Genomic DNA, 19,018 nt, shown 5'->3' on the forward strand with positions numbered 1-19,018 from the left:
AGTGACAAAGCATGAGGACTGAAGACAAGATTTTTATATTCAGTGATATTTTGGCTACATAGGCCCCTGACAGTCTGATGAGTTCCTTTCCTAGGACTCTTCACATTGTTCTCTAGAAACATGGACAGTGACTCTGGGCTTTGCGTGTTCAGTGGGCTCACTCTCTCCAGGCGGCTAGCGCGGTGCTGACTTCCACACCACTGAGAGGATGCAACCCTTAACGGCGCTTCAGCTTCTGTCACCTGGACCAGACCCAGGAGGAACTGGGAAACCAAGGCCACAGTAACTTCCCCTTTTGAAATTGTGCGAGTGTTTGTAAAGGGCATGGGGCTGTAGCATCATGTATTCTTGCTCTTGGCTTCTCTATGAGGCACTGTACACACCAGCTTGTTTGTATCTGTTTATTTTGGATGAATAAGAATATCCAAGCTCTAGAAGCCAGCTACACCTTCCATAGCTCATCCCAGAAACACATACCACCACAAAGTCTTTATAGCAACCAGGCTCAACCTCAAAGGTTTGTTTTCAAGTTTTTTCTTCAAACTAGACCTTAGCAGGGAAATAGTCCATATAACTACGGTGCTCAGGTCACCGACATTTCTGCTATTCTCACTTTGGGGAAGGAAAAATATTTTCATTCTGAAAATGAATTTGCATCAGAATGTTTGTATTAACATGCCCATTAACTACCTAAATGTCTTTATACAACCTCAGGCATATGCATACTGTATAGGAGGGGGATCAGGGAATAGCAGTTTTCTTCCTTCCCCTGTTCCAAAAGTGCTACTTAGGGAAATACATCCTTTGTGAAAATAATAATTAAAAATTACATGTTAGATGTGCAAGCTCTATTCCTGATAGGGATATCACAGTGTCCAATCATCAGGATAATGCACACACTAAAATTTGTACATTACACCACAATAACCATGTAGTAAGTAACATACTCCATTTGCACATAGGCAGATATCTGTGGATATCAGGAAACTAAGAACCTGCTCACCTAATCCAAATATACTGGGGTTTGTATATATATTAAATGGCCACTTGTAACATATCTGACCCACTTTTTACTTCTGAATCTTTCTTTCTATTCTTCTAGCCCAAAGATATTAATTTTTCAGTAATATGAACCATATGCAAACACTAGGAATTTAAACCGGGGCAAAAAAGAGCAAGGGCAGAGAAATATTACGCTCTTTGGACCAGGGTGGTACAGTCCACGTGTGATCAGCAATTGATTTTCCAAACTTATTATGAGAAAAATCAGAACATAGAGAAGGATACTTTTCTGTATTCCCAGTAAGTAATTTGCACGCAGTATCCCACAATGAGGGAACTGATAATGAGCTCGGTATCACAGCAACCTCCATTTTGCCTCATATGCAGAGTGCGAACGTTGTGAAGACCACAGTTTCAACTCGGTGTCAGTTACTGATGTGGTAGTGTTGAATCTGCTGGTGTAGACAGTATCTGACACTGGTAGAGCGGCAACTGAATTTGGCAGAAGGAGCTGGCATGCAAGTGTCTATATTATAGGGGTGCCCCTCTGTGAAACGAGAGCATGCCCTTCTGAACCAAGATGACATCAGAGCCAAGCAGACCACAGAGATACCGCTGACGAGGACACCACCCAAACCACCTGGTGCACAGTGAACTAGGGATCTGCTGGAACTAACGCTGCCTTCCTTGGGAAGGGCTCGTTAAGTGCATTGCTAATATTCTCAGTCGTTAATTCTGTTAATTTTAACGTGAAAAACAGAAGTGACAGCAACTGAAGCACCGAATCTCAGCCGCAGAGGTAGGCCTTCTTTGCTTTGCTTTCTTTCTAAGATAAAGTATCTTTCACTATCAGCAATTTGTTAGTAAAAATGACATCTCTATCACCTAATGATATTTGGCAACATCACAATAATAAATATGGAGGAAAAAAAATATACCATGGTTGATTACTATAAAAAAAATTACAAGTTTTTTTTTCCCCCAGGAATGAAATTTCTGCTCATTCCAGTTAATTTTTAAGACATATTTTAAGGGAATGTCAAAAGTTAACATTGATTAGGATGATCCCTTGTGAAAATATCTGTCAAATTCTTACCCTGGATACAGAAGATTTTCCCCCCATATTTTTTAAAATTCTACAGCCACAATCGACCAGTGGGTTAATGGTACTCCACAGTTTGTGCTCTGTCATCTGAAGTTAAATGGACATGGCCTTTGTTCTTTGATCTCCCCACAGTGTGCATGTGCTTTTGAACTTGCTTTAGGGAACAGAGCCTGCTGAACTACAGCTGTTCTGTGGCATGAGGGTGGCCACAGTACATGGAATGGAGCTCAAATACTCAACACCCAGACTACTGGATAAACACTGACAGTAGTTGTAAGATGCAGTATCCCTTTTTCAAAAGCAGTTCCACTCCCCCAAATATGAAGAATACACTGAATTCACCTGAAGGGGGGGCGGGGGTGGGAAACAAAACATGCAACACCCAGAACAATTTTTTAAAGTAAGGGCTAGTTTAGAGTCAAATATAATTACATAGATCATGACTCATAAGGAAAAAACTGTTCAGAAAAATGTTGACACTTCAGCCTTCTATAGTCCCTCTCATCGTCAATGACACTTTAAAAAAAGAGGTGGCCAACCTCTGCAAAGTCTGAAGCCAGAATACACTGGTGTCATCAATAAAGGGTTATGATTATTTCCCCCCAATTTTAATATCTAGTAATTGTATCAGAGTGAATAGAATGGACCGATATTTATATCGCCAACGCATTTAGGTGTGTTTGCATACACAGCATTTTACTTGTTTGCTTTGAATTTTAGGACATTTTTTTTCATACTTGCTCTTAGAAGCCACACATGAAGCTCTGAAATCCTCTGGGCCTATGGCTCTCTGTTGTCCAACTGATCTTACAGTCTCGGGTGTCAAAGGGCTTGAACCAGATTGCTGGGCATGAGGCCCACACTGCAATTTCAGGTGGAAAAGACATTTCACTACAATATGTGTACCATGTCCAAGGCAGATCCAGAGAATCTGCCAGTCTCTGAAAAGAGTCAAAAGGGAGGAAAGAGAATAAGGACAGTGGAGTTCATTAATGGCATACCTCCTTTAATACCTTTTGTGATATGAGTAAATACAAGGAATCATACACTTAAATCAGATTCCCTTTTCCAAATACGATATAATCACTATGGTAAAGGTAGGTCCAAAGGAGTCAACGGTTGGAACCCTCGCTGCAATGGTTAATCTACAGAAGAATGCATCACCACCTTAAATTGCTGTTACCGATCTCTCTCCACATCTCCATTTCTGGTTACCATTAAGTAGTTTAAAATGTCCTTTTCCTATCTACACCTGGATTAAAAAAAGAAAGAAACAAATTGGGAGTGACCTGTATACACACGAATAGAAACTTTCCAAAGCTGCAAATGGCAACTAAATATGTAAAAGACATGCTGTTGAGCCCCTCGGCTGGAATGCGATCTCTCCTTTCCCAGAAACGCAAGAAAATAATCATCTAGAGAAAAGATCATCTGTTCCAAAGTAAAATAAATTAGCACGCTATAGACCACTGAGCAGTTCAATTTGTTGTCGCTGACGCCGTTTGGCTTTTCCGTGGTGAAAAGGGATACTGCATCTTTCACTCAGCTCTTATCGCACAACCAGGCAAGCTACACAGAGTTTAGAAGGTCCTATGCAGTCGTCGTGGCAGAAGGCCCCACAGCCTTTGCACACAATCATGGCTTTCAGCCGGCAAGAGCATTTCAGTTCCAACTCATCCGCGTTGCTGCTGTCGGCAAAGTTCTGAACGGGCATCTGAGCGTTCTGACCAGACAGACCCGTGGTGGGATTGGAGCCACTTCCCAAAATCCCAATGGACTTTTCAATTGCAGATGCTGCCCTTTTGAAGCTCGTGCTACCGAAGTGTATTGTCGGATAATTTCCACAGAGCTGCTGTTGTTGCTGCCCCTGCATTTTCTGAGCAGCTAATTGGGTAAAAGGCTTCTGTGGCTCAGAAAGCAAATAGGAAGAGAAATCTGCATTTTTCAGCGCAAACGCCTTCAACTGTTCTTTCATTTCATTCTGGTCATAGGAAACTTGTTTCATGCCCAGTTCACAGCTGCTGCTTAAACCTTCCTCAAAGGAAAGAGGTTCCGATTTTATATTGCTACATATGCCCGTGGACTGTGGCCAACTAAGTCGCTTAGTGGTTTCCATGGTAACTGGCGGTTGTTTTTGATCGGAGGGGACTTCTGGATTAGGAAGAGGTGGAGGTAGTGGCGGCGGCGGTGGGGGAGGTGGGGGCAAAGCCAAGGGGGGAGGGGGCGGGGGATGCACTAGTGTTTTGTGCGGCACCCCGTGCGGGGGCCCCCCCATGTCATCACCTTCTTTAATGGGCATGTTGGGGGGCACCATATTGGCTAACCTTAGCTGGTGAGGTGCTGAGGAAAGGCTAACCTCTCCCAGTCCCTTTTGCTCAAGATGCCTATTGAAGGAGAACGTGTTACAGCCCACGGGGGCTTTGGCAGAGGCTGGTAACAGAGCCGCGGTAGGAATGGGGCCCCTGGCAGCCAGAGGCATTTGGTAAAACTGCTGTCTGTGGGAGGTCCCAGCATCGGGGTGGAAGCCGTCGTTCTTGTCGACGTGAAACAGGTTCTGCTGGAAGCTACACGAGGGGAGCAGCCGCTTCTGCTGTTTGACCTCAGGGCTGTGAGCCATCTTGCTCTGCACAGGGTGCTTGTTCAGCCACTCCTGCTTCAGCGGCTGGCTGAGTCCCAGCTGATTCATGCCGGAGCTGATGACGCACGGCACCCCTTTCACATCTGGGTCCGCCAACAACTTCCCTGGCTCACATTTCACTTGAGTGTGTTCCCCCCCGGTCCTGGCGACTCTCTTCTTGGGGTGGTTCTCCCGCTTCCTCATTTGTAGTGGTGCGAGAGCTCCTGCCAGGTAGCCTTTCCCGTCTGCATTGGGAGAGCTAGGGGGCATTTCAACCACGTTCCTCTCGGGGGCTGTTTTACCCACTGAGGTAGTTTGAAGAGGCAGAGGAAGCCTGTTGATTTCGAGCTTGGCTCCCAGTCTGGGCTGGGGCAACACTTTTTCCAAAGGCAAGTTGCCCTGGAGTAACTGTGTGACGAGGGGATTGTTCGCCTCCACCGATGACAGACGGCAGCTGGAGCTCCCTGCACTGGGAACTCTTTTCAGGGTGTCTGTAGCCAGAGAGATGGCCTCTTCCATGGGACCAGAGGCGGGGGCCTGCACGGTCTGCGTCTGTTGCACACTCGGGGCTGCCCCTGCAGCTGGAGGATGCAGCTCAGGGCCAGGGAAGTCGTCGGCATCCATCCTAAAGCCCCTGTCCACGTCGTGAGGTTCGGACTTCACTGGGAGAGGGACGCTTGTGATGAGATTCCTGGGGTGAAGTTCCGCCACATGCGAGGAGCTGGCGTGCTCGGTCTTGATGGCCTTCGGACAGCCCTGCTCCAGATATTCCTTCTGTTTACTGGAACCAGGGTGGCTGAGCAGAGGCTGTCCTGCACTCCTCACCCCGTCCTCGCCCCAGCAGATCCGGCTGCCCGGGTTATACTGATGGCTACAGGTCGTGTCGGCTTCGCTTTTGAACGTGGTTATGCCATGCGCCTGCTCAGCAAAGCTGAGACTCAGAGGAGTCCCCGCGTTTAAGTTATCTGGGACCACGAGGGGTCCTTCACGGAGACCCGGGCAGGTGGCCTGCATCGTTGGACTGTCTTGTTTTGCAGCGGAAGCAGCAATGAAACTGGGACCATGATCTCCGCCTTCACTTGCAACCGGCTCGGGCCTGCTGATGACAGACACCTGCGGACACGCCACGGGCTGAACGGCTGCTTCCGTCCTCCCGGACCTGCTCTGGAGGTCCACACCGGCTTCTGTGCTCTCAAGAGAGACAGTCAGAGACGACGTAGAGGTCAGCGTGGTGCTGTGGTCGACGATGACTTTACACGGAATCGAGCGGTTTATGGCTGCTGGTGCGAAGCCCCCTGGGGGTGGCTGAGGTCTCCCAGAAGTGTCTGCCCTGTTCCGAGTCCCTGAAGTTTTGTCCAAGCTTTCAGCACTTAACATGGGAGGACTGTCATAAGAGTTTACAGTCAGCATGCTTGCAGTAAACGCTGCGACAGGTGGGCGTGCCACCAGGGCATCAGTGACTGCGACGGGGTCCCTGCAGCCGAGGGCGGCTCTCACAGTGGTGCCCATGGACATGGTGGCCTGTTCTTCGCTCCCAGGCATGGCTATCTTCTCAGAAGGAAATCTGTTGTTCATTCCCGTTGGGGGAATCAAGACAGAGCTAGTGGAGAGATGGTTTGGCAAGTTGCTTCCAATGGAGGGAGTTGGCACAGAGGTGTACTGACTGGAGACTAGGCTGCCAGCACTGCTGCTGGGTGCCAGTAACTGCGTGTCATCCCGGGGGCTCGCTGTGCTGGAGCCCTCCGTGGTGGCCGGAAGAGGGGTGCTCTCAATACATTTTGGTATAATGGCTATGCATGGAGTGTCCGTTCCCTGGATGGTTTTTAACATGCTTATGTTACAAGCAGAAATTGTAGTGTTTGCACTGTCAACAGACATTAGGACAGAGGATTTATCAACAGAACTCACAAAGGGATGTTCTTTAATTGCTCCCGACATAGCAGTGCTGCAGACAGACACGGGGACGGGATTTTTATTAAAAAGCATGGGCACACTGCTATTTTCAGAAGAGGTAGATGAAACAATTTTCTCAGACAAGTGTGACACAGGTGTGTTTTCGTCAGAACTATGCACAGATAAGTCCGTGGCAATTTCTGGAAGTTTGGTCGGGTTGAGAGACTGCTGTAGTAGAGTGGTGGGCTCCCGGAGGTGCGCAGCCTTGTTGCTGGGAGATCGGCAGTTTGGATTGACAATGATGACACCAGGCGAGCCTTCGATTTTTGTTTCAGGGGCAGAAGAGACTTCTAAGCTTGGAGGCCCTTCCTTTGAGCCGAGCGGAGGCAACCGGGGCTCTTTAGTGTTCTGGAAGAGGTGGGCTCGGGCTTGATGCTTTGCGAAGAGCTTCACCTTCGTCTGCTCTTTGATATGCGCCAGAGTTCTGGCTTTTCCGCCCTCTCCTGGGCTCCCCATAGCTCCCGAAACGATGCTCGCGGCCGCCGCCACGGCTGCCGCTGCTGCCGCCTCTCGCTGGGCCCTTGCTTGCTGGGCTCGGGCCTTGATGTCCGCCAGGGTCCTGGCTCCCGTGTTCCTCCCGCCACTGACCGATGTGCCAGATGACGCGCGAGCCTCTGGTTTGGAGACTGGTTGGCTCTTGATAATAAAGGGTGGCCCGATTTTGGAAAGCTGTATCTACAGGAAGGGGGAAAATCGAAAGATAAAGTGCGTGTACACGATCACAGACAAGGCGCATGTGTACGTGATCACAGAGGGACGTGGGGACACAGGCACGCGAGGGCGGGGAGTAGCCGCATCCTCTCCTAAGGGGGCAAGAACGGCACCTAATACCCTGAATGGGCCTTTGGGGTATAAATCAGCAATAAAGGCAGCACGAATGTGAAAATAAAAAATTTTAACCTCTGTTTTCAATCCATAAAATATTAACCGGTGACTTCATTTGGCATGGAAATGAAACGTCTTGTAAAGCCTCATATAAATGGAAACAAAACCCAGGCTTCTTAAAATGAGGTGAGCTAAAAAGAGTTAGAAATAGTCAGCTTTCAACTTATCTTCCTGGCTGGCATGAAGATACTCAGGCCAGCCAGGAAGAAGAGAGATATTCAAAACTCGATTTGAATCTATCTGCCTTAATTTATCTGTCTTAACTTGACACAAAGGAAAAAGGAAAAAAGCCCTAACCAAGGGTCAGAAGACTAGAATTCTCAGCCTGGCTTGACACAAAGGAATGCTGTGAACCTAGGCAAATCACTGTGTACTTCAGTTTCTCCAATAATCTCCCCGAGTCAGAGACTCTGTAGGTTTTATGTGGTCCCATACCACCTAGCATGCCACCATATATATATATATATATATATATATAAAATAAGCATACAATATGACTTTGTAAACTGTAAACAGTAAGACTAGTTATTTCTGGTCTATTTCTTTCACAGAGGTGTTATAAAGATGGAATGATACTTGTGAAAGTGCTTTGCTTTCCAAAGGGATTTTATTATTATTATTACGTTTTCTTGAAAGCAAGGGTAACTCTAGTTTTCTGCCTCCAAAAGAGAGTATGGGTTGGGCAGCTTACTTGATATTGGAAATCTACAGTCTGCTGAATTTGGTAAATGTCCCAACCCACACTGTTCACCCACTCATCTAATTAAGAGACTCAGTCATCACCAAATTCATAAGGCACAAGACCTAACAACAAACATCCCAAAGCAATGCCTATGATGCTTTAGTCACTAAGAATATTCCCAGAGTCACAGATTTGTAGAGCTGGCAGGGATCTAGTTAAAGCCCTTCGTTTACAGTTGAAAAAACCGAGCCCCTGGAGATGGGCTGCCTTGGGTTCATATAACTAGGGTGTGACAGAGCCTTTGGGCTCCCCATTCTGTGCTGTTGACACGTACTGTATTTCCTTATATTTTTTCCTCTAGAAAAAATTTTCCTAGAAAACTTACACCTCTCTTCTTAACATATGTGCATTTACATATATTGACATTATAAATACCTGACACATACTACAAGATCGTGTCAATTTGGAATTATGCTTTAGTACTTTGGTAGATGGATTATCTTCCTGAGCTATCTCGTTTCTCATTTTCAAATTTCTGATGGCTCTCTTCTAATCCAAAGGTTCCAATGACAGATGAATTTAGAAAAGGAATTCAGTTTTACCTTTTAAATATTTCCCTTAGTTTAAAAAATTAAAAACATTAAGCCTAACAAACATTAAATATATTTATTGTATCTCTCTATCCATCTATCTTTACATAAAGTATATATCACTTTGAAAATAAGCTTTTGACAAAAAAATTAGACTGAAACGTTTAAAATTATTTCCTATGGAAAGCATGCTTATATTTTTCTTTTCATTGCTTCAGAAATTAAAATGCATAGCAGGGTTTTAATGGGAGCTTATTATTCATCTTTTATATCTCTAGAATCTTATTTAATAGGGACTGCTTTATTAAATAGAATAATTACAATCACACCCCTAAAAGTCAACCTGAGGGAGATCATGAGTCACGTATTAAAAGGAGATGTCAGAGCAGAGCAAAATAAAGAGAAAGATTAAGAAAAACAAATCTGGAGCATGTTTGTAATTCTTTGAGTTAACCTTAATTTTTAGTTTAGTTAGGCAGAGTCAATTTACATACAAGAGTTGTTTTCTGAGAGTTAAAATCTACCTGGGATCAAAATAAAATATATAAATAGGAATGTTTGTCTACAGGCTTTATTACTGTGTGAAGTTAAATACTTCTTTATTATTTTGGAAATAAAATAGTAGGATTTGTATACCTATGTATCTATAGCATTTTCCTCAGGGTTTGTGAAGTGATTTCATTGATTTATTCAAGGAATATTTAATGAGGGACTCTTTCAGAAGCTAGCTCCTCTCTGTTAGGCAGAGGGGGTGTTCAACATTCGTTGGAAAATGAATGAGGAGATAACACGTACCTTCATTTCTTGAGGGCAAGTCTCTGACTTTTGACTACTGCTTTCTCTAGTCCTACTGAACTTTTATACGATGCTGAATTAGCTTTCAAATTTTTCCAAGTTTATATAGGTCTCTGTCCTACACTGTGGAGTCCCCCAGAGACCCTGTATCTCGGTGGCCTGTGGGCTCCTCCAGGGCCTGTTCTCCCTCCGCCCTTCTTTTTCCTTAAATGCCAAGGTCTAAATATGTACATCTATCTAAACTTATTGTATGAGCTCAACGCAGTCTGAAAAAGGATCATTTAATATTAGACTGGTGCTGGGAGTATTAGATTATAAACTGCTACATTTATTTTTGAAAAATTAAGTATCTAAATAGAAAAAGCCTATCTATGGAATTTCCTTTTTTTTAAAAAAAAATACCATACCTTGAGAGGTGGAACCCTTGGTTCCTCTCTTGGAGGCTGTTCTTTCTCAGATGGACTGCTGGATGAGATGCTCCGGCTTGACTGGTCATCTTCTATCCTGGCCCTCTTCTCCTTACAGATCCCAAAGCTGTGATGCTCTGCGGTTTTCCTCTTCGATATCTCAGATTCTCTAGTTTCATTTCTTACCCCATCTGGGGACTTGGAGGGCTCTGACAACTTGGAAGTATGAGAGGTCTCCAACCGATTCTGTGAGCTCCCTGGCTTATGCATTTTATTTCTACAGCCTTCTGAAAATGAAGCCTTATCCACCGATGAGATGTATTGCTTGTCCTGTAATTTAGCTGACGGGAGCTCATTTCCCTTACTCTCTGTCTCTTCAGAAAAGACAGGTAATTCCAATGGTGAAGACATCGCTTTCTTTTCTGTTCTTTGCAGGACATTATGATTTTTAACTTTTATCATTTCTGTAGAAGGAAGTTCTGGAATCGAAGCGGGATAGGGCTTCTCAGTTTCAACATGTGATTTACAAGGCTGCTGATTCAGGGTCTTATTGTGCAATTCTTCTGATGAATATACTTCAGGAGCAATGGAAGAAGAACCCATTTTGATAGGTTCAGGAGTATTTGATAGAGTCTTCTGCTGAGAGGTAAGGCTCTCTCCCAGGGGCTTGGCAGGGGCAGAACCTTCATCTTTCTGGGGGGAGAGTGGTTCTTCAGATATGGAAGTTGACTTTCTTTGTTGATGCACCATTCTTTCGTTCATGGAAGAACTGGAAATTGGAGATGTTTCCGAAGGAAGTGGCAAACTGGATATAAAAGTGGTCTCAGATGTGAGAAGCATGGAAGACACTGAAGAAGTTTCTGATGTCAAAGGTAAATCAGACATGGGCGAGGTTTCTGATGTTAAAGGTAAATTTGACACTGGGGATGCTTCAGATGTTAACGGTAAATTGGACATCAAAGACGCTTCTGATATTTCAGGTGAAGTGGATATTGGAGAGATTTCTGACACCAAAGATGCGTGAAGATTTTCATCAGTGGCATTTCGCTGATTATATTTGTCCACATTTTCAGTGCTGGACACCTCAGAACAAAACGTTGTCTCAAGGGAGGCTGGGGTACATGATTCTTCTGAAGTGGATTGGGTTTCCCCTCCTGGGGATGTCAGGCTGGTACAGACTCCCTCTGGGCTCTCAGAAGAGAAGGACGTTTCAGAGATGCAAGCATTTTCAGAAAGCTGTTCATCAGGATCACTCTGCAGCTCCATATCTACCGCGATTCCTTCACTTGGAAATTGGCCTTCTAAAGACGATGACCCTGTTTTAATTTTTGGAGTGTTGGTCTCTAGTGCAGTTTCTGGCTCCTTATGTTCTGCGTCATTGACATGAGTCCCAGATGAAGTGGAAGGAACGAGAGAGTCACAGACTTCTAGCTGATCAATGACAACTGACATCTCTTCCTGGGGAGATTCTGATTTCTCTTCCACTTTAACTTCAACATGAGGCAAAGTTTCTAAAACGTCATTCATTATAACACAGGATTCCAAGTTATCTTCAGGAGGTGCTATTTGGGGCTCCTCATGAGAGTTGGCTGGACTTTCTGACTCCTCAGAAAATTCAGGTATTGTCTTGTGATTCTCATCCTGGCACTCACAGATGCTAGTCTCTACCTCTTCCTCAATTTCTTCCTGAATCACAGATTCTTCGGGGATCAGGATGTCCTCTGATTCTGACTCTGTCATTACATCTTTACCTACGTCTACCATGGGACAAAGTGTAGCACAGAAATCAGGCTCTGGAGAAGTTGGACTTTTCATGCTTTTTGGCTGTTGTTCTTTCAAGGGAGTCTGTGCAGATAGACCAGGAAGGCCAGAGGTCCCACATGAAGAACTGCTTTCAGCTCCATCATTGTTTGGTCCAGATGTGAGCTTTATAGAGTCCTCTCTTGACATGCCCAACCTGAACAGAAATTAGAAATATTAAATTATTGTTCAACCACGAAACATGAAAGGTACAACTTGGATCTCTCACCAAACACAGTATTCATAGAAGTAAATGCATAAAATTAATTTTATAATCACTAAGTAACATGTTTAGCTTATGTAAACCAGTTTATGATGGATTCGTTTTTCTACTGCTTTTATAATCATAACTAAAATAAACTCTACTATTTAAAAAGTATTGATTTTTATTCTGTAAGCAGGGGAGACTGCATACTAAAAAGACTAAAAAGCAAAACAATGTATAAGACCTAAATTTTTTAAAGTCAGAAAGTAGAAATATGTCCTTATAATAGAAAATTACGTAGTCCTTAAAGGATGCAACATAACCAAATAATTAAGATCAATGGAAGATGGGTATGTTGTAAAATCCTGAAATGGAAATGACTTCCAAAGGTTAAGTTCTCTTAACCCAATGTAAAAGGTGTCCATCACCATATTTTAGTAGAATACCTAAGTGTCTAACCTAAGACAAGATGGAAATTTCACTAAAGAATAATAAACATATTTGGGGTCATCAAAGTTGATTCTACTAGATTACATTCATGTGAAGGCAAGACTTTTTAAAATTCTTTCATGTAGATCTCTTACTGTAAAGATATTCCATAAAAAGTGAGTGTAGAATATCAAGAAATAACCCAGCCTAATGTTCAGGTCATAAGGTAAAGTTTATCAGAATTGCAATCAACAATATTGTAAATCACTATTTCCTGCCATACTAAGTTACAATGTCAGCATCAGATGGTAGGGAAATATGCTGTTCTAAATGAAGTTAAATTAGAGTACAGGCAATTACAAAGATGAGCAGAAGAGAAAACATTCCCAGAGGAAGAAACATATTTGAGTGAGGAAATACCGCTATAACAGGAAAATACCTCAGTAAACTCTTCTTCAACCTTTTAGTTAAATTAAATCCTCAAAATGAAAGGGAAATAAAATTGAATACACTGTTTGGGTATTTGATCTTTGCGTTCTTCACTAAAATTCAGAAGGCTGAGAAAGGAAGATAGAGGACCCTTCCTTCATAATTAGTCTCTTTTCTTTCAACTCTCCCTAAGATGGGTTCAAATTAAACCACAATTTATATTATAGTGAGAGGAACAGAAAAATATAACTACACTACAGATGAATTTAGAGCAGAATAATCAGCTAGGAATAAGGTCTCCTGGGGCCAGATCAAGCAGAGATACCACTGATACTAGGTTAGATGGAGAACACACAGAATCTACCCACTGGCAGCCAAATTTCAGCTAGTTGATAAGAATATTATTAAATATCATCTATGTATATAATATATATATATATCATATGGAAAACAGCATTGTATAAAACATATGTGTAAACATTTTATTATTTTCATGGGAAAATAGATTTAAGGTGGCATAAGGCATAGAAGGAAGACGTTCACAGCACACCACATGACCACACAAAGGAAAACTCTGACCGCCTGAAATCTAGACCGCAAATCAACAGACCAACTCCTATAATTTTGAGTTAGCATATACATGGGATCCCTACAAGTAATTAAAACGAATATAGAACAGTACTGTATTACAGGCAGAATAAGCCAATAAGAACCAAAATAAAGATCTCAAAGAACAGAAAACTAAATCAGACAGATCTTAACTAAAGCTGAATTTCAGTGGTAACATTCTTGGGAAAACTTAGAACAATGAGAAGGCACATGGTGTCAGTCAACTGAAAACTATCTGATGCTAGGAAAATATCCCTCACATATTGAGGGAAGACAGGTAATCGAGAAGTAACAAAATTAGAAGGGCAGTCAATGAAATGCCCAAAATACATCAGTCATCCAATATGTAAACAAAGATAGGAAAAGACAAGCAAGAAGTCCAGAGATGTAAGGGGATGGAAACTCTATGGATAAACTACAGCACGAAAAGGGTCAATCAAGTAAAAGAACTGTTTGTATTCAGAACTCAATGATGCTGATGGGGAGTCAGGTTTACTCACAGTATTGTAGCTGTCACCTTCCAGGACAGGAGTCTTTAACTTGATATCCATAAGAGTCTACGGAGCCCCCAAATTTCATGTAAAAAATTGTAGGTGTGTGAATTTTTCTGAGAAGGATTTGCAGGTGAGCCAATGACTTAACCACACCATGTAAAACTGGGGAAATTCCTTAGTTTCACTGCCTCTCAGTTTCCTAAACCCTTTTTAAAATAAGAATAATAATGGTCCCCACCTTATAGGACTGTTGGGAGGGTTAAGTGAAACAATATTTGCAAAGCTCTTAGACCTATCAGAGCCAGAGTATGTTCAATGATTATTTGCTTGACTGAGGAAAAACTCTCTGTATGGTCTCTACAATGCAGGCTCTCTGGCAGCTAGGATAGTGTGTGGCATGGAGGCGATGCTGCATAAATACTGAATTGATAAAAGCACAGGCCCAACACTCAGCAAAAATTAAGGACCAGTTTTTTGGAGGTAACTAACTTGGTTATGCTTCTGCCATTACTGACAAGAGTGCTCCCAACATTCCCTTTGTCAGAAAAGGTAAGGAAGGCAGGGTTCTTAATCCTGCTGGACATGAGCACGATGGGGAAGCATCTAAAAATACAAATTCCTGGGCTCAACTCCTGGAGATCACCCATCAGTACATCTGGGGTGGGAAATCTGTACCTATTTTTAAAAGCTCCAATGAAGATTGGGATGCCGCCAGGCTTGAGTAATACTGCTGGTAACTAGCCTGTAACTAGCGTGCCACAATTTTAGTTTTTGAGAAAGGACATTAATTATCTCCTTTTAGCTTTGCTTAAATATGTATATGCATCCAAAGTCCTAGGGCAGCAACTGAAAAGGAGCCTTCCTACTCAAACTCAGGAGGAGGGCTACTTAGGACAACTCACCAGAGGCAAGGCTGCTCCGAGTAAGCAGGCTGCTCATCACGTGATGTCTTTTTACAACGAGCGCTGATGTGAGACTCCCCCTGATGGTTTTCCTCATTTACAGGGGGAGTTTTGTGAAATTAGATCAAATGGTACAGGTTGTGTTGCCTGCAACCACCTCAGTGTCTTTTACACAAAACAACGACTTTCGAGGGGACGAGAAGATGGCGGAAGAGTAAGACGCAGAGATCACCTTCCTCCCCACAGATACACCAGAGATACATCTACACGTGGAACAACTCCTACAGAACACCTACTGAATGCTGGCAGAAGACCTCAAACCTCCCAAAAGGCAAGAAACTCCCCACGTACCTGGGTAGGGTAAAAGAAAAAACAGAGACGAAAGAATAGGGACGGGACCTGCACCAGTGGGAGGGAGCTGTGAAGGAGGAAAGGTTTCCACACACTAGGAAGCCCCTTCGCGGCTGGAGACTAAGGGTGGCGGAGGGGGAAGCTTCGGAGCCATGGAGGAGAGCACAGCAACAGGGGTGCGGAGGGCAAAGCGGAGAGATTCCCGCACAGAGGATCAGGGCCGACGGCACTCACCAGCTCGAGAGGCTTGTCTGCTCACCCGCCGCGGGGCGCAGGGCTGCGAGCTGAGGCCCGGGCTTCTGTCAGAGCGCCGGGAGAGGACTGGGGTTGGCGGCGTGAACACAGCCTGCAGGGGGTTAGTGCACCACGGCTAGCCGGGAGGGTGTCCGGGGAAAAGTCTGGACGCCGAAGAGGCAAGAGACTTTTTCTTCCCTCTTTGTTTCCTGGTGCGCGAGGAGAGGGGATTAAGAGCGCTGCTTTAAGGAGCTCCAGAGATGGGCGCGAGCCGCGGCTAAAAGCGCGGACCCCAGAAATGGGCAGAAGACGCTAAGGCTGCTGCTGCCGCCACCAAGAAGCCTGGATGCGAACACAAGTCACTGTCCACACCCCGCTTCCGGGGAGCCTGTGCAGCCCGCCACTGCCAGGGTCCCGGGATCCAGGGACAATTTCCCCGGGAGAACGCACGGCGCGCCTCAGGCTGGTGCAATGTCACGCCAGCCTCTGCTGCCACAGGCTCACCCCACACTCCGTGCCCCACCCTCCCCCCGGCCTGAGGAGCCAGAGCTCCCGAATCAGCACCTCCTTTAACCCCGTCCTGTCTGAGAGAACAACAGACGCCCTCTGGCGACCTACATGCAGAGGCGGGGCCAAGTCCAAAGCTTGAGCCCCGGGAGCTGTGAAAACAAAGAAGAGAAAGGGAAATCTCTCCCAGCAGCCTCAGAAGCAGCAGATTAAAGCTCTACAATCAACTTGATGTACCCTTCATCTGTGGAATACATGAATAGACAACGAGTCATCCCAAATTGAGGAGGTGGACTTTGAGAGCAAGATTTATGATTTTTTCCCCTTCTCCTCTTTTTGTGAGTGTGTATGTGTATGCTTCTATGTGAGATTCTGTCCGTATAGCTTTGCTTCCACCATTTGTCCTAGGGTTCAATCCGTCCGTTTTTTTTTTTTTACTTTTCTTTTTAAAAAAATTTTTTTCCTTAATAATAATTTTTTATTTCAATAACTTTATTTTATTTTATCTTACGTTATTTTATCTTCTTTCTTTCTTTTTCTTTCTTTCTTTCCTTCCTTCCCCCCTCCCTCCTTTCTTTCTTTTTCTTTCTTTCATTCTTTTCTTCCTTCCTTGCTTTCTTTCTTTTCTTCCTTCCTTCCTTTCCTCACTCTCTCCCTCTCTCTCTCTCTCTTTCTTTCTTTCTACTTTTTCTGCCTTTTATTCTGACCCATGTGGATGAAAGGCTCTTGGTGCTGCAGCCAGGACTCAGTGCTGTGCCTCTGACCTGGGAGAGCCAACTTCAGGACACTGGTCAACAAGAGACCTCCCAGCTCCACATAATATCAAACAGAGAAAATCTCCCAGAGATCTCCATCTCAACACCAACACCCAGCTTCACTCAATGACCTGCAAGCTACAGTGCTGGACACCCTATGCCAAACAACTAGCAGGACAGGAACACAACCCCACCTATTAGCAGAGAGGCTGCCTAAAATCATAATAAGTCCACAGACACCCCAAAACACACCACCAGACGTGGAAATGCCCACCAGAAAGACAAGATCCAGCCTCATCCACCAGAACACAGGCATTAGTCCCCTCCACCAGGAAGCCTACACAACCCACTGAACCAACTTTAGCCACTGGGGACAGACACCAAAAACAACGGGAACTACGAACCTGCAGCCTGCAAAAAGCAGACCCCAAACACAGGAAGATAAGCAAAATGAGAAGACAGAAAAACAAACAGCCGATGAAGGAGCAAGGTAAAAACCCACCAGACCTAACAAATGAAGAGGAAATAGGCAGTCTACCTGAAAAAGAATTCAGAACAATGAGAGTAAAGATGATCCAAAATCTTGGAAATAGAATAGAGAAAATACAAGAAACATTTAACAAGGACCTAGAAGAACTAAAGATGAAACAAGCAACAATGAACAACACAATAAATGAAATTAAAAGTACTCTAGATAGGATCAATAGCAGAATAACTGAGGCAGAAGAATGGAAAAGTGACCTGGAAGATAAAATACTGGAAATAACTACTGCAGAGCAGAATAAGGAAAAAAGAATGAAAAGAACTGAGGACAGTCTCAGAGACTTCAGGGACAACATTAAATGCACCAACATTCGAATTATAGGGGTTCCAGAAGAAGAAGAGAAAAAGAAAGGGACTGAGAAAATATTTGAAGAGATTATAGTTGAAAACTTCCCTAATATGGGAAAGGAAATAGTTAATCAAGTCCAGGAAGCACAGAGAGTCCCATACAGGATAAATCCAAGGAGAAATACTCCAAGACACATATTAATCAAACTCTCAAAAATTAAATACAAAGAAAACATATTAAAAGCAGCAAGGGAAAAACAACAAATAACACACAAGGGAATCCCCATAAGATTAACAGCTGATCGTTCAGCAGAAACTCTGCAAGCCAGAAGGGACCAGCAGGACATATTTAAAGTGATAAAGGAGAAAAACCTGCAACCAAGATTACTCTACCCAGCAAGGATCTCATTCAGATTTGATGGAGAAATTAAAAACTTTACAGACAAACAAAAGCTGAGAGAGTTCAGCACCACCAAACCAGCTTTACAACAAATGCTAAAGGAACTTCTCTAGGCAAGAAACAAAAGAGAAGGAAAAGACCTACAATAACGAACCCAAAACAATTAAGAAAATGGGAATAGGAACATACATATCAATAATTACCTTAAATGTAAATGGACTAAATGCTTCCACCAAAAGACACAGATTGGCTGAATGGATACAAAAACAGACCCATACAGATACTGTCTACAAGAGACCCACTTCAGACCTAGAGACACATACAGACTGAAAGTAAGGGGATGGAAAAAGATATTCCATGCAAATGGAAAACAAAAGAAAGCTGGAGTAGCAATTCTCATATCAGAAAAAATAGACATTAAAATAAAGACTATTAGAAGAGACAAAGAAGGACACTACATAATGATCAAGGGATCGATCCAAGAAGAAGATATAACAATTGCAAATATTTATGCACTCAACATAGGAGCACCTCAATACATAAGGCAAATAGTAACAGCCATAAAAGGGGAAAACGACAGTAACACATTCATAGTAGTGGACTTTAACACCCCACTTTCACCCATGGACAGATCATCCAAAATGAAAATAAATAAGGAAATACAAGCTTTAAATGATACATTAAACAAGAGGGACTTAATTGGTATTTATAGGACATTCCATCCAAAAACAATAGAATACACATTCTCCTCAAGTGCTCATGGAACATTCTCCAGGATAGATCACATCTTGGGTCACAAATCAAGCCTTGGTAACTGAAATTGTATCAAGTACCTTTTCCGACCACAATGCCATGAGACTAGGTATCAATTACAGGAAAAGATCTGTAAAAAATACAAACACATGGAGGCTGAACAATACACTACTTAATAATGAAGTGATCACTGAAGAAATCAAAGAGGAAATCAAAAAATACCTAGAAACAAATGTCAATGGAGACAAGATGACCCAAAACCTATGGAAGGCAGCAAAAGCAG

At 43.5% G+C, this 19,018-nt stretch overlaps 1 protein-coding gene across 1 annotated transcript in view; it reads right to left on the bottom strand.

Annotated features, from left to right (window-relative positions):
* Positions 1-1,872: 1,872 nt before the first annotated feature.
* ASXL3 (ASXL transcriptional regulator 3) overlaps positions 1,873-19,018 on the bottom strand; it is a 143,201-nt gene continuing 126,055 nt past the window's right edge. The window contains exons 10-11 of the mRNA XM_032602786.1: positions 10,037-11,993; positions 1,873-7,352 (exon numbers count right to left, since the gene is read on the bottom strand). Of these exons, the coding sequence (XP_032458677.1) occupies positions 3,657-7,352; positions 10,037-11,993 (5,653 nt within the window). The 3' untranslated portion in view covers positions 1,873-3,656. The remainder of the gene's footprint in view (positions 7,353-10,036; positions 11,994-19,018) is intronic.

The sequence above is a fragment of the Phocoena sinus genome, chromosome 14 (genome assembly GCF_008692025.1).
Source record: "Phocoena sinus isolate mPhoSin1 chromosome 14, mPhoSin1.pri, whole genome shotgun sequence".
Classification (NCBI taxonomy): domain Eukaryota; kingdom Metazoa; phylum Chordata; class Mammalia; order Artiodactyla; family Phocoenidae; genus Phocoena; species Phocoena sinus.